Source organism: Urocitellus parryii, chromosome 4 (genome assembly GCF_045843805.1).
Source record: "Urocitellus parryii isolate mUroPar1 chromosome 4, mUroPar1.hap1, whole genome shotgun sequence".
NCBI lineage: Eukaryota > Metazoa > Chordata > Mammalia > Rodentia > Sciuridae > Urocitellus > Urocitellus parryii.
Window position 1 is genome coordinate 52,793,693 of NC_135534.1, and position 27,990 is coordinate 52,821,682.

At 48.8% G+C, this 27,990-nt stretch overlaps 1 protein-coding gene across 2 annotated transcripts in view; it reads left to right on the forward strand.

The window, feature by feature from the left end:
* The window catches only part of Irag1 (inositol 1,4,5-triphosphate receptor associated 1), a 126,210-nt gene that overhangs the window by 41,001 nt on the left and 57,219 nt on the right, over positions 1–27,990 (forward strand). Inside the window, exons 3-11 of one of the 2 annotated variants that reach the window (XM_026395897.2) lie at positions 835–992; positions 16,862–16,962; positions 17,671–17,741; positions 19,818–19,991; positions 20,980–21,057; positions 21,758–21,810; positions 22,007–22,054; positions 24,177–24,794; positions 26,845–26,923. In XM_026395897.2, the coding sequence (XP_026251682.2) occupies positions 835–992; positions 16,862–16,962; positions 17,671–17,741; positions 19,818–19,991; positions 20,980–21,057; positions 21,758–21,810; positions 22,007–22,054; positions 24,177–24,794; positions 26,845–26,923 (1,380 nt within the window). The remainder of the gene's footprint in view (positions 1–834; positions 993–16,861; positions 16,963–17,670; positions 17,742–19,817; positions 19,992–20,979; positions 21,058–21,757; positions 21,811–22,006; positions 22,055–24,176; positions 24,795–26,844; positions 26,924–27,990) is intronic. The other variant, XM_026395898.2, reaches the window with a different exon arrangement.

Consider the following 27,990-nt stretch of genomic DNA (forward strand, 5'->3'; position numbering starts at 1 on the left):
GACACCTTGCCTTCCTCAGGGAGCGAGGTCTGGAGGTGTGTGTTGGCAGGGGTCGGGTCCCGGAGCTGGGGCTGATGCCAGATTCTGCCTTTCCAGGCCCTTTCTGTGGATGAGAAGAACACCTAATATCATGGAAAGTGGTGGAGCTTTCTGACTCTTCCTCCTGCTGACCGAATTAGCAGTCAGCAGCACCTCACCTAGCACCTGTGACTTAGAAGGTGCTCAGGAAATGACAGTGTCCTTCTCTCCATGGGGAGGAGGTTAGAAAACTGCCAAGGAAGGTTGTGTGGTGTAGTGGAAAGAACCCAGGCCTCCAATCAGGAAGATCCAGATGCAAACGCTTGGTTCTTTGTGTGATTCAGGGCAAGTAGCCTCCATGCTCAGAGGAAGTCCGTTTTGTAGAATGGCACCATCAATGCCTACGTCAGAGGTCCTCAGGAGGATTCAACCAGATGATGATAGTCATGCTCCTAGGATAGTGGCTGGCACACAGTAGGCACTCAATAAATGGTGCACAAATACCAACCTGACCCCAACGGAGTATCCTTCATGAGCTACAGCTTTGAGGAGTATGAAGCACTTTTCTCCTTTCTGAAATAGCTCATGTTTACTGTAAGGACCAAATTAGATGCAAAAGGTCACCTCTGACTTTGTAAACAAAGCCAGAGAGCCGGAGGAAGTGCACTTCCAAATGCCCTCTCCTAGCCTAGCTTGACCTCAGGCTTGATGCAAACTCAGGCTGGCTCTCTCTGTGGCTCTTGGCTCCTGGAAATGGAACCCAGCTTGGGACAGGGATGGGAAGGAATTTGACTTGTCCTTTTGGCGTCTCCCCAGCCTGCGGAGCCCAGGCCTCTTGGAGCATCTTTGGGGCTGACGCAGCAGAGGTTCCGGGCACACGCGGCCACTCCAGCCAGGAGGCTGCCATGCCCCACATTCCCGAGGACGAGGAGCCCCCCGGAGAGCCACAGGCAGCCCAGAGCCCTGCCAGTCAAGTAAGTGCCCCCCTCCCTGCCCATGGCTAGTCTGGCTGGGGGCCAAGACAAGTGCCCTGGGCTGAAGCCACAGCTCTCAGCAGGTCAGGGAGTTCTCAGGCAGCTTGTGTTGTCTGCAGTGGTACCTGGGAAAGGTATGTGGCTTCCAAACAGAGGAACACATCACCCTGAGTTCATTTGAAGTGACCATGACTGACATCCTGCATGTGGAACCATCTAGGCTTTATGGGAATTCAAATCCCCTAACCCCGCAGCCTCCTCCTGAATTGGAGAAAGGCTTAGAAGAAAACCTGCCACACAGTCCAGTCACATTGAGGTGGTGATGGGCACCAGCCAAAGGCCACTTAGAGTGAATCAGCCTAAAATGGAGATCAAAATTTCATAGCAAATAGTGAAAAGAGTATTCAGTGAAATTTTATTATAGAATAGGACATGAGGAAAATAAGTTAATGAAGATAATATCATCAAGCAAATGAAATTATGAAAACAAGTTGTTTTTAGCTATACATATTACAAAGTGTAGATTATATGCTAATTTTCAGATTGAACAAAGAATCAAGTGTTGATTTGGGTGCTGATATGTTTATTCTTTTTTATACCAACAAAATGTGATGCCACGTTCCCTAAGATTTATTTTATAATACCTTCTTAAGAGACTGTTTAGTATTTAAGGGCTTCATCTAAGGATCTCTTTAAATTCTTTGCTATTCAAACCACCCAATTTTGAAGAACCTGTCTTGCCATCATCCTCATTATTTTTTCTTAATTTGTTAACTGATCCAGCGCCATCTGATCCTTGCTGGTCAAAGACTGTGCACATGAAGGTGCCCAGCCTTGTTTTCTTTACTTCATGAACTTTGCAGTTGATTTGCACTGAACTTGTATCGTCCTGTGCTATCTGACAGTCGTCCAAACTGACCAGCACCACTGGGATGGACACTTGCTAAGCAAGGCAGGAATGTATGAGTGAGCGTTATTGTTCCAAATGGGCAGATTCCTAGTGAATATGTTCATGTTATGATGACATTTGTTTTCTTATACATCATGACTGTGGGAACTTAGATAGCAAATACTTAGAAAAGAATGGTCCTTGTATCCCCATATCCCAAGTTCATGGGTCTGAGATGTTGTAGAACTTGGCAGCCTTGGGGTGGCAAGATGTCCTTTCCTTGAATGTCTAAATGACTGTGCGTCCAGTCCCATCTCTCTGTCTGCAGATAGAAGCTCAGGGTTTTACAAGCACCCCACGCCCACCCCTGGACATCTTGGGCCAGAGTGGGTCCTTGCGTATCAGCAAACTTCAAGGTTGCCAAGTTCCAAGAGCTTGGGGACTGAAGAAAGAAATGGCAACAAGGAGAAACCACAATGGGATTGGAACGTGACTAATCCCACATCCTCAGGTCATGACTTCCCCTGGGCTCCTCTCCTGATCGTCACCCGACCCTTAGCCCATCACCAACAATGGCAGTGCCCTCCTCATGTGAAATCTAGCTCTCCCATCCTGGGCAACTCCCCGGAAGAGCTTCCCCAAGAATAAAAGCATTCCTAAAAACAGAAATGAAAGATTAGCAAAGACACAGCTCCATTGTTAGGGAAGATAAACTCATTTTCTATTGAGTTCTAGTCTTCCTGGTTCTAAGCTCCAGATTCCAGTTCCCCACAGGCTCAGTATTCCTGTGACCTCAAGCCAGAACCAGACTTCTACAAAATGATAGCATGAATTCTGATGGCCTCTAGTCCTGAGACCTTGAGACCAACCTGTTCGCTTTTTCATGTCTGTGATTCCTCCTGTGTCAACTAGAACAACTGAGCTGTTGCCTCTGGACTCTGTTCTCAAAGGGAAGAGTTTGCAAAGGAAACAGTTTGTAGCCAAGGACTGGGGTCTTAGGGGACCCCCAGAATAATAGACGATCCGAGGTAGAGGATTCCAGATCACAGCCCCACATAGCCAGAGAGGTGGGGGACCATGCTGCTGAGGCAGTTTAGATCCCCACTGCATGAGATTCAACGTTCTTTTACTCTCTTCCCTTACTGCCTGGCCCTAGCCTCTCAGACTTCTCCTAGAAACCAATCAGGTGTTGCCACTAAAGAGCTAAAATGCTGCTGCTATTGCATCCACTAGACAATCCACATTGGGCTTTTAAGGCAGCCTCAGCCTCGGGGGAGGGTCAAGTCTCCTGAGCTGGGCTGAAGCCTCCAGGGGCCAGGGCCAGATCCTGAGTGCTTAGGAACAGTGGAAGCCAGGCAGCCAGGGAAGTGGGCTGGCCAGGAGGATGTAGTGGAAGTCCTGGTACCGTGTGAATTCCCACTCTGCAAAGCAGGCAGAGAACAGAGCATCCTTCTGAGTTTACAGCTCCCCGGGGTCCAGCCCTAGTTCTGGTTGCTCTGGCCCCAGCCCCCATTTCCCATCGCTGGCATGAGCAACTAGCTGAAGCCTCCTCACACAAAAACACATAAGCTATGAGATTAGATTCTGGTTTTCTCTCTGTGTGCACATGCACGCACATGCAGTGTTTGCTGGGTTGGCCCATAAATAGCGAGGCCCTCAAAGGGAAGAGTTTGCAAAGGGAAGAGTTTGTAGTCAAGGGCTCTGGAAGGATTGAAGCTGTCAGGACACAGCTCTGGGGCCTTTGGGGACCCAAGAATAACAGACCATCAGAGCTAGAAGATCCCAGATCACATCTAACCTCCTCCCAGACAGACAAAGCTCTGTAACATGAGCCCTAAACCAGTCACCTAGGGAACTTATGGACCCCAGGCTCTTGAGCACCCCAGACCTGCTGAATCTTCAGGAATGAGTCTTGGGAATCTGTAGGAATGTTTTAATGCCAGGAGGCTCACCATCTCATAGGAAGTTTAGGCTGTGGTTGGCCACCTCTGTCCTGGTTGAGTTGGATCCACCTCCCCAAGGCTGTCCCTCAGTTCTACCCCTGACAACAGCCTGTAGCAGATGAAATCCTGTAGAGCCAGTTTCTGGATCTTCCCAGAATCTCCTTTCCAATTGTCTCTCAGTCTTTGCTCCAGTGACAGTGTCCAGAGCCTGAAAGCAAGTGCCAATCTGTCCCCATTTCATTGTACAGCCCCAGACCCCAGAGTCAGTCTGACAATAAATCAGGGATTTCCTGGCCTGTGACCAGCAGCCTTGTTTGGAAGCCAACTCATGGGGACAGCATACCAATCTCAGAGGTGCCTGGCAAACCTGGGGTACAAAGAGGCTCATACTAACTGTGAGCCAGATTTTTCACTGGTTCTGACTTCCACTTGAGAAACTCTACTCTCCAAGAGTTTCTGGAAGCCCCCAGGGCAGGTCACTCATAGGCAGACCTCTTCACATCATCCGCCCCAGCCTCCCTACTACCGCCCCGCCCCCATGTCCATTACCCACAAAGCCACTTAACAGTGACAGCTAATCAGGTGCCAAGTACTATTCTACTGTATTAACTCATTTAACTTCCACCCAGTTAAATGATGTGTTCCTTCCTGCTTCATAGCTGAGGAAACGGAGGCACAGAGAAGTGGACCACCTTCCTCCAAAGTCACATAGCTAGCAGGTGGCAGTTCAGGATTTAAACCCTGGCCACCTGATCCTGGAGATTGCACTCAGACTTTTCCTTGGGACCTCCACGAGAGTTCTGGGGCCTGGGCCAAAGGGACTTTGTCCTGGGCTACCAACCCACTGATCTGAGATCTCCAGAGCACTGTAGCTGTGGCATGGCTCACACCAAAGGCCCTCTGCTCACTGTCCTCTCAGTTGCAGGAGCCCCTTGGGGCCAGGGAGCAAAGCTCCAGTCTCACATCCTGCTGCCCTGTGACTTCCTCATTCTCCCTCAGCCAGACATAAAGCAGCACAGCAAGGTGCACGCTGACTCCGAGAAACACAGACCACCATGCTGCAGCCTGGTAGGCCTAGTCCATGAGGCACTCCAGGTCTCCCAGAGCAGCCACTGTGTGCTTCATATCTGAGGCTCTAGGTAGATGTTTAGTGCTGAAGGACAGTAGCGACTTGTGGTTTAAGATATCATAGCTCTTGACTAGCCAATGGCCTCCCCACCAAAATTTTAAGTGTCTCAGATGAGGTTGGATAAGCAATTCTTGGCATGTGGTGCTAAAAGGCGGGGGGGAGGGGCTGTTTGCAAGGTGTCTAGAACCTTTATCCATCAAGCCACTCTTTTGGCTTAGAATTGGAGACCATGGTAAGGGCCACCATAACAAATGGGAGTGACAGGGTTAGAGACCCATCCTAGCTCCCACCCTCCATCAGTGGGCTGGGCCAGAGCCAATATAGGGGTCTATCCTCTTAGAAGAGGCGTTGACAAGTAGCCCATCCCTCCCCCCTCAAGCATCCAGAGAGTCCTGGAAGCTGCAGGAAATGCTCTGGGCCAGAGGTACACAGGTGTCACAGCAATAGCAGGGGGAGGGGAAAGCTAGGCTCCATTTTCCTGAGGGCAACCCTGGATACAATTCATCCTGCCTCAGTGTCCTCATCTATAGGCTGAGGATTCCAGTAAGAGCTGTGAACACAGTAACTAAGTATGGAGGGCTTACTCTGTACCAGGCTCTATGCTAAACTTATGGTATGTATGACCTCATTTAAATCTCTCAAAACTCTTGCATGGTAGATACTATTATTATTTCCATTTACGTGAAGAATTTGAGCACAGAAAAAAGAAAATAATTTGTACTAGATACTACAACAAAAGTTGAAACCCATGTGCTTCACCTCAATTACCAGAATTGTTTACATATATATGTATATATATATACATCCACACACACATAAAGAGAGACACACAGAGAGAGAATGCTAAGCAAAGTGCTTAGCTTATAGTAGATGCTTAATCCCTAATAAGCACAGAGCAATTGACCTTCCTATACCACTGGGAGGTAGCAGGGCAGAGGTCATCTCCCTAGGAAAGCAGAAGTTCAGAGCAGTGGGCGTCTTATCCAAATGAAGGAAAGAAACTGACAAACAGGCTCCTAATGTTTTCTAGACTACACCCTTTGCACTTATTATCTCAGCTTATTTCATACCATTTCTATAAAGGAACAGTGACTGTGCCCATTTTATAGATGAGGAAATTAGTTTTGGACAGGGTACACTAGCTGTCCAAAGTCTCTTATAAAGAAATTACAGGCCTGCATTCTAATGTCTCACAGTTCCAAGTCAAAGAAATGTGGCTACAGTTTACTACTTTTCTTCTTTCTAGTCCAGAAAATATCCCACTATACTGCAGTGGTGTTTGAGCCACAGGCAGCAGAAGACTTCACTTACACATGGTGAGCACTTCACAAATATAGAGGGAAGGCACATTTACTCAATAAATGCTTATTGAAATTCTTCAATAAATGTTTGTTGAGCATTCACTAACCAAGTCCTGCTCTCAGCATGCTCATATCTTAGCTGATTTGCAACTGAGTGCTCATTCTCTCTGATTTGATTTGCTCTGAGTTCCCCTACGACCTTCTCTGTTCGGGAACTGGAGGATGTTTGCTCTGTGAGATCCTGAGATCACCTACAGCCTAACAATCTCCACTTTACTATTTTAGATGGGTATCCAGCTTCTCTCTCCATCTGTTTTAGTTGCTTTTTCTTTGCTGTGACCAAAGATTCTAACAAAATAAACAGAGGAGAGAGAGGAAGTTTATTTGGGGTCATGGTTTCAGAGGTCTCAGTTAATAGACGCCAACTCCATTGCTGTGGGCCCAGGGTGAAGCAAATCATCATGGCAGATGGGAATGGAGGAGGAAAGCAGCTCAGGACATGGAAATTGGGAAGCAGAAGAACTATGCTCACCAGGGACAAAATATGAACCCCAAAAGCACGCCCCCAGCGACCCACCTCCTCCAACCACATCTACTGGCCTACAGTTACCACCCGGTTAATCCACAGGTTAAAGGTTAAATTCATGAGGTTAAAGATCTCATAATCTGGTCATTTCACCTCTAACCTTTTTGGATTGTCTTGCACGTGAGCTTTGCGGGGGACACCTCGTATCTAAACCATGATAGCATCTCATCTCCCCTGGGCTGTCCAGACCCTGTCTTCACTGGCCAGGAAAAAGGTTCTGTCTGCTCCTCCCTGGAGACTCCTTGGAGAATGTGTACTCACCCACTGGAGGAAAATGTTTTAGGACCCAAAGAACCAATTCTCTGTCAGGAATGAGATGAAGACAAAATGGATAATACATGGAAGACACTTGGATCCCCATAAGGACTGGGTAGAGTAGGGACCTCCCCCTGACAAAGTCACCCCATGAGGAGCCTCATACCATGCTTCCTGCTACCAGGCACTGCTCTTAATATGCAGTAAGTTCACGGTGACTTCAGGAGACAGGTGCTGTTATTATCCCATTTTACAGGTGAGAAAATGGAGACCAGTAAGTACAGTCTAACCACCAGAAACTGGGAAGGAAGTACCTGAATGCTCCTACCTAGGATTTTGAATTCATCTTCCTTAAAGTCATTTCCACTTACCTCATTACACCCTTTGTAAGAACAAGCTCAAGTAAGATCTATAATGAAATATCTTCAAATAAGTAATGAACAAAGAATTGGAATCTGGTATGTGAGGCATATGTTGGGTAGTGGCTGTGTGGTCTCATCTCTCCAAGGTGGGTATTATTATCTCTATCCTATCAAGGAGGACACTGAGTCTGGGGAGTTATGTAATTGTCAAGGTCACATAGTAGTGTCGTGGTTGAAAGGAGATTCAAACCTAAGTTTCCTTCCTAGGTGTTCCTACCAGCTTTGCCACCTTCTAACTGTCCCCAGCAATAAAGCTAGTGTCTTGTGTACCAAAAGCCACAGGCATTGGGAGCAGGTGCTTCATGCTCCATTCTCCCTGGAGAGGGGACTTTGGAAGGATCAAGGGACAGAGTAAGAGCTATGAGGTGATAGCTGTGGGAGTGCCTAGATCAAAGTGGACAGTGTCTCAGAAAAGTTGGCAGTTACAGATGGTCAGGAATGCATATGACAATTATTTGTCCTTAGTTCTTACTGTGAGCAGTGAAGTAACTTGTCATTCTGTGTTTCTCTGTCACCCCTGTGAAGACTTGGAGCCATGTCTTTCACCCATGAATCTGTACCCTCAGCAGAGGCCCTAGTGTGTGGTAGTGGCATAGGGAAGCATGGATGGACAGGTGGATGGATGGATGGATGGATGGGTGGATGTGGGGTAGGTTGGGTGGATAACTGGGATGCTGGATGCTGGATTGAAGGGAGGAAGAGATAGAAGAAGGAATAGCGTTAGGAAGGCAGGATATAAGATGATGCTGATTGGCTGAGTGATCCTACAGAATAAGGCCTGGCCATCCTATCCACCTTCATGCTCTCGAAGTCCGAGGGCATGAGGCGAAAACAGTGACGTAGAAAGCAGGATAATCTGGCTCTCGACCCCTGATGCCTAAGGTTAGAGGGGAGGAAAGAGGGTCCACCAGGGGCGGGGCAGGCACCGGCACATGGGAGGATCCATAGAGTGGATACTGGGGAGGCTGCAAGGAGCCAGAGAACTGGTCCTCAGTGCTTGGCAGGGAGGAGCCCCAGGGCCAGTCGACCTCGGCAAGAGGCACTGCCACTTCCTCCTGTGGCCTTAGGCCTTGACCCTGGAATAACCATTTTCTTGCAAGTCCCCTGAGAGTCCTTTCATCCTGCCATAAGAGCACTAACTCCTCTTTGGGACCGGGCCCCTATCTACTGAGGCACCCCAGCTTGCCCTCCAGGCTATGGCTAAACAGTGCACACCCATCACACGCTCACTCTTGGCATCATTATTGCTGTATTTGTTTTTATCCTTAAAACAAGTCTGAAAAATGAGCATTCTTAGCTCCATATAATATTTGAGAACATGAAAGTCAGGGAAGTTTTAAGTGACTGCCTGGAAGTCACCAGGTGGGACTCCAGTCTAGGCCCATCCTACCTCTCCACCACCTGGCATTGTCTTCCAACAGGGTCCTCCTCTCCAGGGCTGTCACCCAGGGCCCATCAAGGAGCCAAACTGCACATGCCCGCCCGCGCCAGGGCCAGGGCTGTTCCTTACTGTTGCCTAGTCTGAGTCTCGTCATGTGATACTGGGGAGTCAAAGCTAATATTCCCGTCTATGACACTGGCCTAAATTTATCCCTGTGCTCAGGCGCTTAGGAAACTGTTGTGCATTCCTGGGAATTTATGAGTGAAATAAACATTTAAATGTTTCTATAAGATTTATTTAAGGGGAACAAAATGTGACCTGTGTGCTTGTTATTGAGTGAACTTGCTGGGAGGTGCTCCAGCCCCACAGTGCTTGACTGGCTTCAGGGAAGGGAAATGGACCCCAGGGAGCATAGGCCTCTGGACCCGTGACAGGGGCAGTACTCAAGACACCTCTGGACCCGTGACAGGGGCAGTGCTCAAGACACTTCTGGCCCTAGCTGTCTTTCCTCCAGCTGTGTATTCAACCCCATGTTGGCTGGAAGGCTTCCTGGAGGAAGAGGCACCTTCTGTGAGGAAGTGTGCAGCTCAGAAGAATAAGAGAGGAGTGTCAGAGGCAGGCAAGATGCCAGGAACCAGGGGAGGTGTCATCAAAGACGAAGATGGCTGTAAGAGTAGGATGCCACAGTGGAGGGACCCCGCCAATGTTTCGCCACCTCCACTGTTTATCGGCTGCAAAGCCCCAGGACAAGTTGTGGGTTTTTTTTTTGTTGTTGTTGTTGATAAAGTAGGAATCAAAACAGGAGTTGGGCACGGTGGTACATGCCTGTAATCCCAGTGACCCTGGAGGCAGAGCCAGGAGGATCACAAGTTTAAGGCCAGCCTCAGCAACTTAGCAAGGCCCTAAGCAGCTTGATGAGGCTCTGTCTCAAAATAAAACAAAAACAATAACAAAAAAACCTCCTTGCAGATAAGCACCCCTGGGGTCAATCCCCAGGACCAAAAAGGGGGAGAAAAAGAAACATGTTAATGGTCAACTCTATGCTACAAGCTTTGCTTTTATTGTCTCATGATTGTTCCAGGTCGGGAGGTTTTATCATCTGCAATTTCTAGGTGTGTGTCCTAAGTTTCATTCGCAGAATTGCTGGGAGGATTAAATGAGAGAACACGATGGTATCTGGGACGGGACCCAGCTGCAGGAGGTCTCTGTAACTATCAGATCACTTTCTTCTACCTGCATGTTTCTTTGCTTCCTTTCTCTGTGACCAGCACCAGGCATCTACTGTTTGACAAGTGGAGAGTAAGAGCTGGCGTGGACCAGGTGAAGGGCACTTTGGGGTAGGCTACCTGGGAGGCTTTGACTGCTGGGGCTTGTGTGGCCTGATGCCCCAGGGAGGATGCTTTATAGCTCACAACCAGAAGGGGTGAGTAACTTGCTCAAGGTCACACAGCTAGTAAGAGACAAGCTGTATCATAATAGTGTGCCTCTGAGTCTGAGGCCCTTGAATTTCAAAGTGACTTGCCTGGCAAACTCTAAATTCAGTCACATGCATTGCCCGCCTGAACGAGTTTTCTTGAAGGCCTGCCTCTGTCAGGCAGCTCAGAGTGGGAATAGGGACAGGCATTTGTGATGCATTAAAACCTGGCATAATTCACCCCAGAGGGATCCTGGAATCTTCCCACACTCTCTTCTCTAGAATACTCTTTCCTTAGTCCCTGCTAGAGTCAAAAACAGCCCACACAAGACACAAATGTTCCCACAAATACGGTTTTGCAGAATACTAGAATTTTCCGTGGGGTACCCAACCATTCTGTGAGCAAATTAGGGAAGAAGCTTCTATTGTATTGCTTGTGTATTTTGCACACATTGGAAGGAGAGAATGAGGACCAGGATGTTCCGTGTCAGGTGGTTCAGGGACTGCTTCATGACTCTTGACTGCTTTATGCCCCTTGTTGTTTTTTTTTTTTTTTTTTTTTTTTTTTTGTTGTTGTTCTTGTTTTGGTACCAGGATTGAACTCGGGGGCACTCGACCATTGAGCCACATCCCCAGCCCTACTTTGTATTTTATTTAGAGACAGGGTCTCACTGAGCTGCTTAGCACCTCTCTTTTGCTGAGATTGGCTTTGAACTTGTGATCCTCCTGCCTCAGCCTCCAGAGTCCCTGAGACTACAAGCATGCACCACTCTGCCCAGGTTTCTGAAAAGCCAGAATTGTGTGATACGCTTGGCACTCACCACTGTGGTGTGGGTCTGCCTTTCTGTGTAGGCTTCACTGCCTCGACCCTCCTCTAAATGAGAGGAACTGCTGTCCCAGGTAAGGCACTCACCATGGGACTGCTTTAGGGCCCGTGGCCATTAGCCAACAGGCAGAGAAAATCCCAACTAAAAAGCTGCTCCCTCCAGTGCCTTGCAGGCCATTGGCCCTGTAGGTGCCAACCCTGAGGGTGCTATCGGGTGTGGGGGCAGGTACTCTTTCGTCTCTCCATCCCTTGGTGCTCCCAGGAAGCACTGCAGAGGCTGCGTGGCTCACCTTTGCCCCCCAGGCCGTAGCATAGACCATGTCTACATAGGTGCACAATAAATATTTGCTAGATGAATGGAGAGAATTAGGAGCAATCATGTGGTTGTGTTGGCAGACTTCATCCCTTTCCTGGAGTCCCAAAGGCATTCCATCACTGCTAGCACAGGGCCCCTCTCTTCTCAGAGAAGGTCCTTCCTCTGCAAGACTCTTGTAAACTGGTGGGGGCCAATCACAGAAGGAGAGATTCAGATGACCTGCATGATCAATTGTTGGAAGGAGCTGAGCGGGGAAAGCACACCCACGTGAGAGAGAGAGACGGATGGATGGAGAGAGAGGGACAACAGAGAGGGAGTCGATTTGGGTGGGAAAGGTAAACCAGAGTCACCAGAGGAAAGGGTATGAGAAAAGGGAGGAAAGAAAAGCAGGGAAAAAGAGAAGTGAGGACAGGCATCAAGATTTGTTTCCCTTTCGTGTCCGTTGAGAGGTGAGAGTAAAGAAGGAGGTTTCTGTCTTTTCTTTTTCTTCTTTTCTTCCTGTTGAGCGGTTCTTTAAAGCAATCTGCTCAGATCCTGGGTTTCAGGTCAAACAATCTCACTTCAGAGCCGAACCATAGATGGTTAGAAGGAGCAAGGGCTTCTCTTTATCTGCTATGGATATCTATGTCCATCAAATTGTTCCCCCATTTTTAAGGACTTATGATTTTTATATCTTATATTTTGTTGTCAGATGCTTTAAATTGCTTGGGGGAAGTAGGTAGTATGTCCATACATAAAGTAAAATCGGTTACTCTTCTTCCTTAGAAGACTGATATGTTAAACTCTCAGAGATGGATACATACTCCACCACCAGCACCACAATTATTTTTCTGGAATGCAACATGATTGGCCCACCCCCCCCCTTTATATAGATGTAGCTCATCTGCATTTGTGAATTCTGGGAATTTGTGAAAGCCCCATCGCAGGGATGACAGGAACTGTATGAGATAGCGTGTGTGAGAATGGAATTTTAGCCAACATGCATTTCTTCTTGTTTACCAGAGGACTCAGGAAAGAAATTCTCTATAAATAGGGACAAACCTAAAGAAGGCAGTTTTGGGAGATCACATGTTTGCAGTCAGGATAGCATCCACCCAGGGAAGGAATCCCACACACATTATGAGCATAGTCAGAGTTTTGATTGGTGTTCCTATAGCAAGAGTCATGCATGAGCCATGATTAGTCAACCTTGTGTTGCTGTGATCAAAAACCCAATTAGAACAACTTAATGGAGGAAAAGTTTTTTGTTTTTTTTTTCTTATGGTTATTGTGGTTTAGTCCATGGTTGGCTGGGTCCATTGCTCTGAGCCCAAGGTGAGGCAGAAATCATGGTGGAAGGGCATGGTGGAGGGGCACTGCTCACCTCATGGTGGCCAAGAAACAGAGAGAAATGAAGGGGCCTGCAAGGAAGATGAACCCTCCCAGGGAATACCCCTGATGACCTGCCTCCTCGAGCCACACCCTACCCACACCCTACCTATTCAGTCAGTCTATTCAAACTAGAACTGACTGATTAGGTTATAGCTCTCACAGTCCAGTCATCTCAACTCCGAACATTTCTGCATTAACACAGGTGCTTTCAGGGGACACCTCATATCCAAACCATAGCAGCCATCAAGATGATATGAGTGGGGGATACTTAAGGCACAACCTTAAATATGTTCCAGATAACCAGGCCACAATAAGAATCACATATATGAGGGTAGTAACTCAGATGCCTTTGGGGCCAGGTGCCATAAATGATTGAAGCAAGACAGCTTGAGTGGCTTAAACCAAGGGCTACTCTGCAGAACTATGGACCTGAGATTGCTTGATATTTCAGTTTAAAGAAAAGCAGGGCATCCAGACCTCCATGCACATTGTTTCCAATGTGAAATGTTGGTAAGTAATTTAAAAAACTTATAACTTCTCCTAGAAAAAGGTCCCACAGGTCTCTGGTTTGTGCCTCTGTTTAAGTCAGCTTTTTCACTGCTGTAACTAAAGGACCCAACCAGCACAATTATAGAGGAGGAAGAATTTATCTGAGGGCTCATGGTTTTAGAGAGGTCTTAGTCTATAGAAGGGTGGCTCCATTCCTCAGAACTCAAGGTGAGACTGAACATCATGGCTGGAGAGGATGGCAGATGGAAGCAGCTCACGTCAGGGTGATCAGGAAGCAGAGAGAATCTCCACTCTCCAGATACAAATATATACCCCATAGCCAGGTCCCCAAGGAACCACTTCCTCCAGCCACACCCACCTGCTCCAGTTACCACTCAGTTATCCCATTAGGGATTAATTAGCTCATTAGATTAAGACTCTCACAACCCAAACATTTCTCCTCTGAACCTTCTTGCATTGTCTCACACATGAGCATTTGGGAGGCACCACTGCTAAACCATAACATCCTCTGAGTTCAGAGATGATGCTACAGAAGATGCTTATTCCTTGATTGACAGTTAAGAGACAACGCAGGCCAGACATATTTAATGATGTGATGAGGAGACTATGGAAACATTTCAGCTCTTCTTGCCCACCAGCGAATCCACACAGTCAAAACCCGCTCCATCCTCTGCTGGCTTTCTCATTTAGCCTCATCTCACCCACTTCTGGCCCTGCCTTCCACCGTCTTCATCCGGCTACCTGCCATTTTGACACACTGCTTTCCCTTCTTGACTTCCCCGGATACTGTTCTACTGTATGTCCTCATGCTCCCACCGTGATTCCAAGTCCTCCCACTTCTCTGCTGGACCCTGGGAGCTCCCATCTCTCTGCTGCTAGTTTGGCCTCTTACCAGGGGAGGTCAGTGGACAAAAGATGGGGAGAAGTGGTCACTCAGAGCAGAGCCACTATTTGTTTTGAGAACAACTATAATTAATGAGTATTTGTAGACCCTATGATGCTTATCACTGTGGATATCCGTGCATTATTTTATTTTATTGGTACAACCTTCATCTGAGACAGAGCAGGCCTTTGACCATTGTGTCACCATGGGAACGGCGGCATAATGCAACAAAAGGACAAAGCCATGGCCAGCTCATCAACACCGTCAAGGGAATACGTCCCGAGAATGAGTAGTTGCTTTCTGGGAAGCAACTTTCAGGAGTCTTTTACAACAGGACAGGTATCTGTGTTCTTGGAGGAACTGGAGCTCTGGGGTTATGAGGACAGATGGGCCTGTCTAGGTTCCAGCCACAAGCATATGGCTGAGCTCTTCAAAATTCCTGTGCAGGAGGAGGATGGATGCTTTAGCAACACAGCCTCTTCTGTCATCTCCACCACTGAGAATCATGGGGATTCGTGGACGGATCTGCTGTCAACATTTCCGTGTTCTCTCTTTGGCAGTTAATTTACTCCCAGATCTACCCTCCGGGGGTCCTCATCTCCAAAAGTACAAGACCAAGACCAAACTCTGTGGAATAGAATTCAAGGTCCTTCAGAAGCTGACTCCACCTCTTATCCTAGTCGCAATCCCCCCGGCCCCTCATACCCCATAATCCATGTTCCTGCTCCAGGTACATTGGCAAATCCCAAATTCTCAGAAATGCCTTTTGCTATTTCTTTTGCCCCAGATCTCTCTACTATCTCTCTTGCAAGCTCCTAATCATCCCTCAAGACCCCTAACTCAAATGCCCACTCCAATACAAAGTCTTCTCCAGTTTCCCTGATTAGATAGTTTTCTTCTTTACTCTGAGTTTTCACAGAATGTGGTCCATCTCTTATCATCTTAATTTTTTATATTACTTTTTCTGTATCCCTTGCTTGACTGTGAGCCCTTGAGGGTCTCTCTCTCTCTCTCTCTCTCTCTCTCTCTCTCTCTATATATATATATATATATATATATATATATATATATATATATATATATATGGCTTCTCCTAGCACATGATGGAAACAAAAAATTGCTGAATGGGAGGGTAAGTAATCCGAAAGCCAAATAATCATTTATTGAAAATGCCCATCATGTGCAAGGTGCTTTATTGACATATTTTTAATCTTCATGCTAACTTGTGGATTAGATTTTATGATCATGGAATATAGAAATATTAAATAACTTTCTCAGTGCCATACATCTCGTAGTTGATGAGCAAGAATATGAGCCAGGTCTGTTGGACCCTCCAATAGACAGTGCTGCTTTCTATTCCTCCTGCCCATTCGAAGTCGCTGCTCAATCTTCCTTCCATGTGCTGGGGGATTCTGAGTGCCTCTCTCTTCCAATCCCTGCACCTCCCCACACTGACAAGGACCCAGATAAGAACACAGAGCGCAGAGAATCACTTCTCAGGGCTTTGGCTTCAGGTTTCCAAATAAAAGCATCCTCTCTGCAAGGGAAGCAACACAGCCTTCCATGGGTGGACTCTTGCTTGGTGATATCTCCAGCTCACATCCTAAGGGAGAAAAGAAATGCAAATGAAAATGAGAAGAGCTGGGTTCACTGCAAACTGTGGCCTTGAAGAAGTCCACACAGCACTGTACAGGACCGCTTAATAAGGTATAATGTGAAAAGGAAAGAGGAGCCTCTCCCACCTTGCAAGGAAACATCTGTGCACTGAGGGCAGCTCAGCCCTGGCTCCGCCCAGGGACTGCAGCCTGTCAGCAGCCCCCAGCTTGTGGCATCAGGGGGTCCTTTGGAGGCAAGAATGCTTAATGCTCAGGGGCTTCAGCAGACTCATCCCCTAGGGAAAGTGGCAATGAGGACAATTGGGACCCACTGCTGCAAAGGTGCAGGAAGCAGCACCAACAGCAGGAGATGGTGGTGAAGTGCTCAGGAGCATTAGGAGCTGGGCCTTCAACCTGGGCAGGAGGGTGATCACAGAGGGCGCTGACAGCACACCTGTCAAGGAGACAGGAAAGAGGAGAAGGAAAATGTTTGAAGGGACATAGAGAGGATGCAAGGAGTCTCCCACATACACACGTAAATAATTCTGAGAAGAAAATATTGCAAAGCAGGTAGCAAAAGAGACACTGTATATTATTATTAGTAGTATGGGCCTATTTCCACAGAAATTGTACAGAATATGGGCCCAGGAAGTGGAGGAAATGAGATGTTGGTTAAAAAGTACAAACTTCCAGATATAAGATGAGTAACTTCTGGAGAACTAAAGTGCAGCATGATGACTACAGCTAGTAATAATGTAGTATATACCTGAAATCTGCTAAACCTTCTCAACACACACACACACACAGAGATATTTTAGATAGCTTAATCATGATAATCATTTCACAACATACATGTGTATCAAAATGTCACACTGTACACCTTGAATGTGCACAATTTTCATTTATCAATTATGTCTCAACAAAGTGTAAACCAACAAGCACACTGCTTTGGTCTACTGACTAAGATGGCGTTGAGTGTCATGGTGCAGCTGGAAGCTCCCATGAGCCCAGGCCTAACTCCCTCTGTGTTCTTGTTCTAAACCACCAGGACCCTCCCTCTGCAGAAATATTTCACAGTCCACCTACAATCGTTCTGACTGGGGATGCCAGTTCACCTGAAGGAGACGCTGACAAAAACCTGGCCAACAGGTACACATTCCAGGTGCCTGATCCTTGTGCTATGATGGGCAGGATTTCCTAGAATGTGGGGAGTAGATTGCAATATTTCTTACAAATCTTTGTTTTTTCTTGCATCATTTTCTTGATGAAAATGTTCTTCACAATGGGAGACAGAGGTTAGGATTTTCCCATTTTCTTCCCCCCACTTCCAAAATGATGTTTCTCTCCTTGATTTGGCCCTTTGCATTCTGCTAGCCCTTAAGTAAAGCAGAACCATAGCAGGAAGTTTCTCATAATAACTGTCCAGATTTTGCGGACAAACCTGAGAGTGTGACTTTGACTGCAGAATCCTACCTCTGGCCATAGTGGGTTCCATATGGAAGATGGTCACTTGGGAGGGACCCTGCTCACAAGCACAGGGATGTCACTGTGTTTTACACAGCACTGTCCCATGCATTGGTCTAGATGGAATGAGATTGTCTAAGTGTAATTTCCAAAAAATTAAAGAGAGAATTATCCTACAAATATACAGTGAGCTTAAGTCAAAGACCTACTGACAAGGGAGCCATCAGGAATAGCAAAGTGGACTCCAAAGAGGATGACAAGAAATGGATATGCATAATATTATATCATACATAATATGTATGCAAGATGTTGCTCTAGGATGACACAGAAAGAACAAGCTGGCAACTTTTCCAGGTTGCTTTCCTAACGAGTCGACTCTGTTCTCTCTTTCAGAGCTCACAGTCCCCACAGAAGGCTGTCTCACCGGCACCTGAAGGTGTCCACTGCTCCACTGACTTCTGTGGGTAAGAGTGGTCGTTTTTGAGTAGGAAGACTAAGGTCAGGCACTGGCCATGCAGTACCTTCTCGTCCTGCCTGCTCAAGGCCACCCAGCCCTGTGAGCCCAGAGGGCAGAGTGGAGCAGCCCCTTGTGTCTGCCTCTGGAAGTACTTTTCCATCTCTTGTGGTAAAAAGACAAGACGGGGACATGAGGAGGAAGAAGAGGAGGTCCAGGAGAGACAGCTGGGTGATGCTCATTTCGGGGGCTCAGAGGGCAGAGTCCTTTAGCCCTTCTAGAAAGGCCCACATCTAGGTTGGGGTGTGTCTGGGCTGGCTGTCCCAGTCACCCGCCCTCCCCAGAGGTTTCTCCAGTCTTCCCTGTGCCATTGGAAGATAGAGGTGATGCCCCTTGGTCACAGGTTATGAGGGCACCAGAAAGTGAACGCATGTAATCAGGACACAGGATCATAATGGCCTTCACAGAAAAGCTAGGGGAACCAAGGCAAGAAGACCAATTCTCCTTCTTGAGTAAGAAGGTTGGGTAGAAGCAGTTTTCCAGATGAAATAATACTTAATTTTCCTCTTAGAGAATTGACAGACAGACAAGAGGAAAGAAAGGCATTGCAGGTGAAAGTAGAGACATGGGAGGAAGCAGGTGCCACACTGAGCACCCTATTGGCAACAGAACTCTCTGCTGTGTTAATTAGGACTCTTTCAAATGATGGGAACCCACTTCACACTAGCTTACACCTTATTATTATTATTATTATTATTATTATTATTATTATTATTCCAGGGCTTGTGATTTTAGGTAGTGCTGGATCCAGGTGCCCAAACTGAGTTACTAGTCATCGTCCCATTCCATCTTTCAGGTCTCTGTTCTTGTATGTTAGTTCTTGGGCAGGTTCTTTATACAAAGGTAACAAATGACTACAAGCAACTCTAAGCTTTCATCCTACAACGGAAGGAGAGTTTCTTTTCCCCATGTGCCCCACACAATTCCCATGATTGCCTTTGCCTGGTCTCACTTGTCTGTCCCTGAGTCCATCTCTATGTACACATGGATGGCATTCCTTGGCTGGCCCAAGGCTGGCACATATTTCTACTCTTTCTCTTGGCACTTGGGACAGGGTTGTGGGTGGAGATGGTTAGCTCCTTCCTAACTAGTGTAGTGGGCCACAGAAGGGTTTCACCCGTGAAAATGAGGAGCTGCTTCCAGGAAAGAGAATGAAGGCTGGGGAAGAAAACGGGAGCCGTAGGAAGCCCATACAGAAGGCTTGGGTGGAGGTGCCTGGAAGGAGTAGGTGGGGCCAGAGAAATGGGCTGGACCCAGTGTGGAGTGTGGACCTTGTGTTATCTTGAGGACCTTGAGGAGTCCCCATGAGATGAGACAGGAGAATGGCATGGTCAGACATGACAGCTGGAGAGGTCACTCCCCTAGGAATGGAGGATGGAATGGAGGAGAATGACCTGAAGACAGGGACCTATTAGGTGGCTGATGTCAGAGCCCATGGGCATGAATAAGGATGAGGGGTGGCTCAGTGATTTCATAGGTAAATTCCAGGACTGGGTGGTTGGATGTGGAGTAGGTGGGAGAAAAGGAGGTATTTGGAGCCACTCTCATGTTCCTGAGCTGCTGGGGAGAGGTGGTTTCACTCTCTAGGGAAGCTGCTGGAGAAGGGGCAGTTGGGGAAGGAGGGAAGTAGACCATGTAAGTTGAAGAAAGAAGAGGGAAGGTGGCCATGACATTGTGTCTGTGGCCCTTGATCCTTGGATTTCTTCCTTCATCTACAACTTCACCTCACTAAATTGTTAAAATAAAATAAAATAAAAAATTAAACAACCAGAGATCAGAAGGAAGAACACAACAGGGGGAGTGAATAGCATGGAGGAGGGGAGCCTGGACAGAGGGACCAGGTTGGCTGAGGAAGCTGCTGTCTGTCCCCAGGCAATCCTCTGCCTGCACCAGCACTTAGCTGAGGTTCTTTGGTCTGTGTTATCTCTGGGCGACATCTCTGGGCTGGGGTGTGGGGTGGCAGGGCCTCTCAGCCTAGGACCACGCATGTAGTGGCTCTCATTCCAAGCTCACTCTTCCTCTGCAGACCCTGAGGGGCATGTTATTGACCTGGTAAATGACCAGCTGCCAGACATCAGCATCTCAGAAGAGGACAAGAAAAAAAACCTGGCCCTGCTGGAAGAAGCCAAGTCTGTGAGTGAGCGATTCTTGACCCGCCGCGGGAGGAGGTCCAGGAGCGGCCCCGGAGACTCCCCATCTGGTAGGCAGGGCCAGGATTCCAGGTGGTTTCCCTGAACCCCTGTGAGGCAGGGTGGGCTGGGTGGATGGGTGGTGGGTATGGAGGGAAAACCCAGGCCCCAGCTGCAGTGCAGCCCTGTTTCCATGAGGGTAGACTGTGACTCACATGTCCCCAGGCCTCAGGGAGTCTGAGCCCTGTGGAGACACCCCTACAAGGAGAATGTCTTGCTCAGTTTCAGAAACTCTAAATGCTGCTCAATTCTAGCCCGGAAAATTCTCCAGTTTTTCAGCCCGGTGTGTGACTATCATGGCTTCCTGTTTTGCCAACAAGTCAGCCCACTTGATACCCACAAACTCAACCTGGGCTTCCCCTCTCTCCCACCAGCTTCCACCTCCCTTGATCCCTCTGGGAGCCGCCCATGTGAGCAGACCCCTAGGTCAACCTGCATGAGTGGAGTCTGAGTCCCTGCTCTCTGCACCTCCTCAGCAAAAGTCCCAAGAGCCATCCTGGGCTTCCTCCCCCAACCTCCAGCTACAGACTGGGAAGGACCTTTGCACTCTGGAGAAGGAGAGGCAGTATTGGGGAAAATTTTCTGGGTTAGAAGGAAGATTTTTCAGGGCTCTCCTTTGGTCCCTCTTCATCCTGAGCAAAAAGTTGAGACAGGGTTTGGACAAGTCTGAATGGCAAGGAGAGCATTTGAAATCAGGGCCATCCTGGGACATCTAAAAGTACAGTCCTTGGGGCTTTACCTGCCGAGCAATAGCAGGTCCTGTGTTCTGAAAGGTGCTCTGAAGTCAGGGTAAGGAATGTATCTCCCCACTTCCCAAATGACTTGAGGGTCCCCTGTGCTGGGCTGGCAGCAGAGAAAAGTTCTCTGCAATAGGAGATTTACATGGTAGTCAGAATTGGCCCCTGACAAGGCAGGGGTGAGAAATGTCTGAAGGACATTTTATTAGGTGGAGGTCCTGACCCTTCACCAACACCAGCCTCTTTGTGTCTATCTCCGCAGCTGTTTCCCCGCACCACAGCCCAGGAGCTTCTCCCGCACACTCCAGGAGCAGCTCACTCACAGTCCCCACCCCGCCAGGTGAGGCCCAGCCCTCCTGCCTTTGGCCTAGCCTGACCAGGATGCTTCCCACTGGCCTTTCCCTGCCTGCAGCCCTCTGGATCAGGACTCCTGCTGTGTCCCCTTCTCAGGGGGCCTCCTTGAGGAGGCCGATCTGTCTCTTGGGGTTTGGGACCAGTGTGTGGAGGCAGGAATAACTGAAGACACCCAGGCTGGGTGAGGACAAGGGCAAGGTTATGGGAAGGGGACTGTGATGGGCGCTTTTTGCCCAGAGAGGACTCATCACAGAGCTTATTTGGAAAGTGCTCTTGTATGGGCCACTCTTTGCATTTGATTTCTTCCCTGTCCTTTGGCTGTGTCCAAGCCACACACACCCTCAGACCAGCAGGGGAGGGGTAGGGGAGGGGTGGCATGCCCAGGAAAGCAGCCTGCCCTCTCAGTGCAGCCGGGCAAGCCTGGGCTCACATCAGCAGCCAGGAGTCTCATCCAGCACCTATGCTTCCTGCCCATGTGACCTTGAGGTCTCTGTATTGCCTCACTTTCCTTATGATTTCCATGGGAATTCACCACCTAAGAACTAGCTGGCATGTGAGAGGCACTTGACAAATGGCCACGTCTCTGGCTCCCAGGCCCACGATTGCTACGGAAGGCTGTGTTTTTGCTAAAGGGACCAGTGAGGGTCTGGGGTGCTGGACATCATTTCCTGTGTCAACCATTCCAGGTTTGGATGTGTGCGGTGGCTCGCAGTCCCCTCTGCCAGGAGCACCTCCCCAGGTAAGGGTCCACTGGCTGTGGTGTTTCCATGCCCATGGACCTCTCCCCTCACCTCTTCACTGCTGGGAGGCTCTCCATGACCCTGAGCTCGGGTGGTGGGTGGGGAGGCATGCACCCCACAGCTAGGCCTCCCGAGGCATTTCAAAAGGAAGCCAGCCTCTTCCCATCCAGGCTGACCTGTGTTCCCTTCTTCCAGCAGAAGGGGGATGACGCCGATGTCTCCGCACCTCACCTTGGCGAGCCTGTGAGTTTGAGCTCTGTCCCAGTGGATGACCTCAGCTGGCCCCTGGGCAGCCTGCAAGTGTGTGTGCATGTGGGCCTGTGAGGGGAGGCTAGAGACTGGGCAAACAGCAGGTTCCTCTGCCCTACCATGAGGTGGAGCCAGTGGGGAGACAGGATTCGGTCAGGTTGCTGGCCAGAGGCAAGTGGAACTCCAGGCCCAGCAGCAGCCAGGCACGACTGATGTTCCTCTCAGCTCCAAAGAATGTATAGGAAAGACCCAGCCCCTGCTGGAAACAGCCAGGAATATTTCATCTCTGTTGATGAGCAACAGAATTGCCCACGCTGCTCAGAGCAGGTGGCCAAGCACTCCAGGTGGAGTGGAGGGCAGGCAAGATTACAGTCTTGCCTGGAACTGGGCCTGGGATAGAGTTTTCTGAAGATTTAGACCTACACAAGAGGCAGATAACCACACACAAGCCCTCATGTCCCCCCCCCCCCCAAATCAGGGCAATGAAAGAAGAGTGAAGAATCTTGGAACTTCCGAGGAGTAAGATGCCACTTTGCAAGGATCACCTAGTTATATGACCCTTATCCTCTTTGGGTTCATGGACATCTCTGAGAAATGATTAAAAAGTGTGAATTTTCTTCCCAGAAAAATACTCCTGACACCCACAAATATATTTGCACATTTGCATATAATTTCAGAGTACTCCAACCTGTGGGAAATGTGATCCCTGAGAGTTAAAGGCCTCGCCAGGCAGAGCCAGGACTTGAATGTGGGCAACTGAGCTGGAGCCAAAGCTTTCCTCCCAATGTAGGAAAGCTCTCCTCCTTAGCTTCTAGCGCTTGACAAGTTCATGACTAGTTTTATTTTTTTTTATTAATTTTTATATTTATATATGACAGCAGAATGCATTATAATTCTTATTACACATATAGAGCACATTTTTCCTATCTCTGGTTGTATACAAAGTATATTCACACCATTTTGTGTCTTTATACATGTACTTTGGATAGTAATGTCCATTTCATTCCACCATAATTTCTAACTTCATACCCCCTCCCTTCCTCCCACCCCTCTGCCCTATCTAGAGTTCATCTATTCCTCCCACACTCCCCACCATGAACCAGCCTCCTTATATCAGAGAAAACATTCAGCATATGGTTTTTTGGGATTGGCTAACTTCACTTAGCATTATCTTCTCTAACTCCATCCATTTACCTGAAAATGCTATAATTTTATTCTCTTTTATTGCTGAGTAATATTCCATTGTGTATATAGGTTGGTTCCACAGTTTAGCTATTGTGAATTGTGCTGCTATAAACATTGATGTGGCTGTGTCCCTGTAGTATGCTGTTTTTAAGTCCTTTGAGTATAGACCGAAGAGAGGGATAGCTGGGTCAAATGGTGGTTCCATTCCCAATTTTCCAAGAAATCTCCATACTTTCCATATTGACTGAACCAATTTGCAGCCCCACCAGCAATGTATGAGTGTACCTTTTCCCCCACATCTTCACCAACACTTATTGTTTGTCTTCATAATAGCTGCCATTCTGACAGGAGTGAGATGAAATCGTAGAGTAGTTTTGATTTGCATTTCTCTAATTGCTAGAGATGATGAACATTTTTTCATATATTTGTTGATTAATTGTATATCATCTTCTAAGAAGTGTCTGTTCAGGTCCTTGGCCTATTTATTGATTGGGTTATTTGGTTGCTTTTTTGTTTTGTTTTGTTTTGGTGCTTAGCTTTTTGAGTTCGTTATATACCCTAGAGATTAGTGTTCTATCTGATGTATGAGGGGTAAAGATTTGCTCCTAAGAGGTAGGCTCTCTATTCACCTCATAGATTGTTTCTTTTGCTGAGAAGAAACTTTTTATTTTGAGTCTATCCCATTTTTTGATTCTTGATTTTAATTCTTGTGCCAAAGGAGAAGTTCCTGAGTGGTTTAAATTGCAGGTCCCCTTGTCCTCACTGTCAAACCCCAGGCTTGTTGTGTGCTCCTTGGCTGGCTCGGCCTGAATGAGAAGCCTTCCACCTTATCCACTCCACCAACACACACACACCAATGTGCCACTTGGCAGCGTCTGTATCTCCTCTTCAACCTGCTTTCAGGACCCCAACTCTACCTTGTCTCTTTCAGAATATTCCCAAAGGGCTAGCTGACCGGAAGCAGAATGACCAGAGGAAAGTGTCTCAGGGCAGGCTGGCTCCTCGCTCTCCTACAGTTGAGAAGTCCAAAGAGCTTACAATAGAACAAAAAGAAAACTTTGATCCCCTTCAGCACCCTGAGACTACACCCCAGGGCCCAACTTCTGGCACAAGCTGCAGTGGGAAAATGGCCCTGAACAGCCCCCAGCCTGGCCCTGCCGAGAGTGAGCTGGGGAGGCAGCTCCTGAAGACGGCCAGGGAGGGCAACCCTCTCCCCAGAAGTCCAGCCCAGGGCTCGGGAGGGGTGGCTTCACCCGCTCCCCAGGGAAAAGGCTCAGCCGGAGAGCCCCAGGGATCTAAGTTTGGCTCCAAAGCTGAGCTGCGTCCCCCTGTGTCCCGGCCACCCCTGATACGGGGAGTGTCCTGGGACAGTGGCCCCGAAGAGCCTGGGCCCCGGCTGCAGAAAGTGCTTGCCAAGCTGCCTCTGGCAGAGGAAGAGAAGCGGTTTCCAGGCAAAGCCAGTGGCAAGCTGGCCAAGACTCCTGGGCTTAAAGACTTCCAGATACAAGTGCAGCCCGTGCGGATGCAGAAACTGACCAAGCTCCGTGAGGTGGGTTTCTAGGGGCCAACGGGGCAGGGTGAGAATGCCGGGTCCCTCCTGGGCTGAAGACCTCTGGGATGAGGCTGGACCCTGGGGCAGGACAGCTCTGGCCTGGACGTGGATGTCACAGGGCCCCAAACTTCCCTACTCAGAGAAGCCAGGCCACATGCATGACATCTTCTTCATAGTCCCAGTTTCAGGCATGCTTTGCACTTCTTAATAGGCAGAAGTCAGCTTAGGATATAACAAAACAAAGCCACATTTCAGGGTAAGGTGGGTGTGTGGAGAGACACATGGGCCCTCAGTCCTGGGCTGTTTTCCTTCCCCAGCCAGAGCTGGTGACTTATAAATGACCCTCTGATAGAACCTGGTCATGCCTAGGACTGGGTGAGACTGGGATTAAATAGGTTTTCCTTTTGTAATAGCACCCAATCTTTCTTCCTGATGCCCGGATCTAAGGCCCTTGGTTAAATATGATGAGGACCATGAAGGGCTTCTCCTTCCATGGTGCATTTTTCCCAATGTCCCTGGTGCCCCCAACTTCCTTTGGCCATCAACCTAGGCACAGTGGCCATCCATGGGGCTGCCACACTATGCAAGGAATGATTGGGATGTCCAGAGATGCAGGGGAGAGAGGCCAGAGGGAGGGAGAGAAGAGCTAACAAGGCAAAGAAATATGACCCAGTCCTCTCTTCCTGAGAAGGGCCACCCCAGACACAGAACAAAGCAACTGGGATTCTGCCTGGTGGGGCCTAGAGCTGGACAGTGTTCCCCTAAGAGGAGAGTGTGGGACAGGAAAGGAAATGAAGAACCCAATAGCACTCCAGGACCAGTGAGGGTCTTTCTGTGTTAGAAGAACAATTCCAATGCTGATCACTGTCCTGCTCAGAAATGGTGCTCTAAGTTGGAGGCTCAGGGGAGCCGGGCCTGTCTGCCAGTGTGAACATTTTACACATAAAACCTTACCTTGCCAGAAAGACCTAAGAAACCAGTGGAGCTGAACAGGGACTGGAGGAGCTACCCATGGTGGGCCATAGTTCCACATCTCTGGGGGCAGGTGGAGCCAAAGATTCCACACAGCCAGGGATTTGCCTTCAGGAGCCTCAAAGACCTGGGCAACAAGCCACCCTACCCTCACCTAGCAAAGAAAGTTATAGGTAACCTGGAGGCCCCATGCTGCCAACTGCCCCCACGGCAGCTGAGCACCCTCCCACTGCCCAGGGCCACTGTGCTGAGAGCTGATGGACTGTGGGCCTCCAGCGTCTTAAGGAAACAGGTAAAGGGCTTGGCCCTGCTTCCCTTTGGATCATGAGCACCCTCTGCTGGCCCCTTCCGTTCCTTCTTTACCCTGCTTTTTTTTTTTTCCCCCCTTCCATTTTAATAACTCACATGGCCTCTGCCACCCAGGAGGCTGAAAAAACCATTGATGACATAAGTCAAGTGGGCGCTCTGCCAGGCATTACTCAGAGGGCCTGAGTCTGATGCTACCTGACTTGGAGCAGGTGTGGGCCCAACGAGGCCACACACCTGTGGTCAGCATCCCACCTCTCCCCAGCTCTGCCTGCTGAGGCCCCAAGGTAGCAATTCTCAGGCCTCATTTGTCTGGAGGTGCCATAAAGGCCATTGAGGAATGAATGGTGGGCAGGGGACAAGTCCTGGAGTGATCCTCCCTGCCCAGAACAGCAGGGCAGGAAGATGCAGTCAGCCAAGAGATCACCAGAGAGGAGGAGCAGCCACAGGTGCACCCAGGGGACCTTCCTGTCCCCAAGCCCCCAGTTCTGTTTGTCCTCCAGTGTGGCCGAGCACTGAGGCCTACAGACTTCTTAGAAAAACAGGCTACACCGAGTACAAGAGCCAAGGAATGTGGCACTAACGGGGTTTCCGGCACCTTTGCAGGCTGCGGGGAGGAGCTGGTGCCATGTTCTGCCTGTTCACTCCCCTTTGCTGCTGCCCCAGTGTTTCCTAGCCTGGTTCAGTGTCGCAGAACCACAGTGGGAACCCAGAGAAGCATCCAGCCTGATGCCACCACGTGAAACACTGTCTCTCTTTTCCCATAAAGGAGCACATCCTGATGAGAAATCAGAACCTGGTGGGGCTCAAGCTTCCTGAGCTGAGCGAAGCGGCCGAGCAGGAGAAAGGTAGGTAGGTGGGTGGGCAGGGGCTCCTCTGGCCAGGGCTGAGCTGTCTGCCCGCCCCATCAAGGCTGGGAAATGTGTGAACACCAGACTTCCTGCCCGAGGCCTTGGTCCATCCCAAGGGTGGTGTGTTCCAGACACAGAGCAGTATTTGCAGATGAATGAGGGAAACAGATGGTGTTTCCTGCCCAGGCAGAGCACCCCCAAACCTGTCTCTTTCCACCAGCTGCCTGGGCCCTGTGAGCAACAGTGGGTCTGGAAGGGTGCCCCAGGCCTGAACTTTTGACCCTGCCTTTTCCCCCTCACACCCAGGAAGCCTCCCAAATAGACCAGTTCCTCTTTCAAAGTCACCAGAACCATCTCTTGCTTTCTAACTGCTGTCACCACAAAGTTCATACCCCAGCCTCGCCCTGCTGGGTGCCTGCAAGTCCCTTCCTCAGGCCTCCAGGTCTCCACTGTCCTACCCACCCTCATGCCACATTCATAGGAAAACAAGTCTTTTCATCTCCCACCTGCCTTAGTGGAGTTCTGACTCTCCTCCCTCTGACCCTGGGACCCGGTCCTCTTCCTAGCGCTCTCCTTGCCCATCTTCAGGCCTGTTCTTCAGCACGCATATGCTAGCCCCACTACACGTTAGGACTGTCCAGCTCAAGTCCTGGCTCTGCCACTGCCCAGCCACATGGCCTGGGCAAGCTACTTGACCTCGCCATGCCTGATCTCCCTCAAGCCATGTGTAGAATGGGACTAATCATGGTTGCCTCAAAGGTCATTAAGGGGATTAAATAAGCTGTACTTGTAAACTACCTGGAACAGTGCTTGGTAGGTAAGCATTGTCTGATGTTAGCTGGTACCCCTGAGTCAAAGTCCCCAAGGGCAGGTATCTGTCTGGATCTCCCCCCCCCCCCCGTGTGTGTGTGTGTGTGTGTGTGTGTGTGTGTGTGTGTGTGTCTACTGCTAAATGCTTGGCACTACTAGGTCCTGAATAAGTATTTTTTGAATAAATGAATGAATGAAATTGTGTATGGCATGGCAAAAGTTATTGCAGGGAAGTTGTTGAGACAGTTATAGAT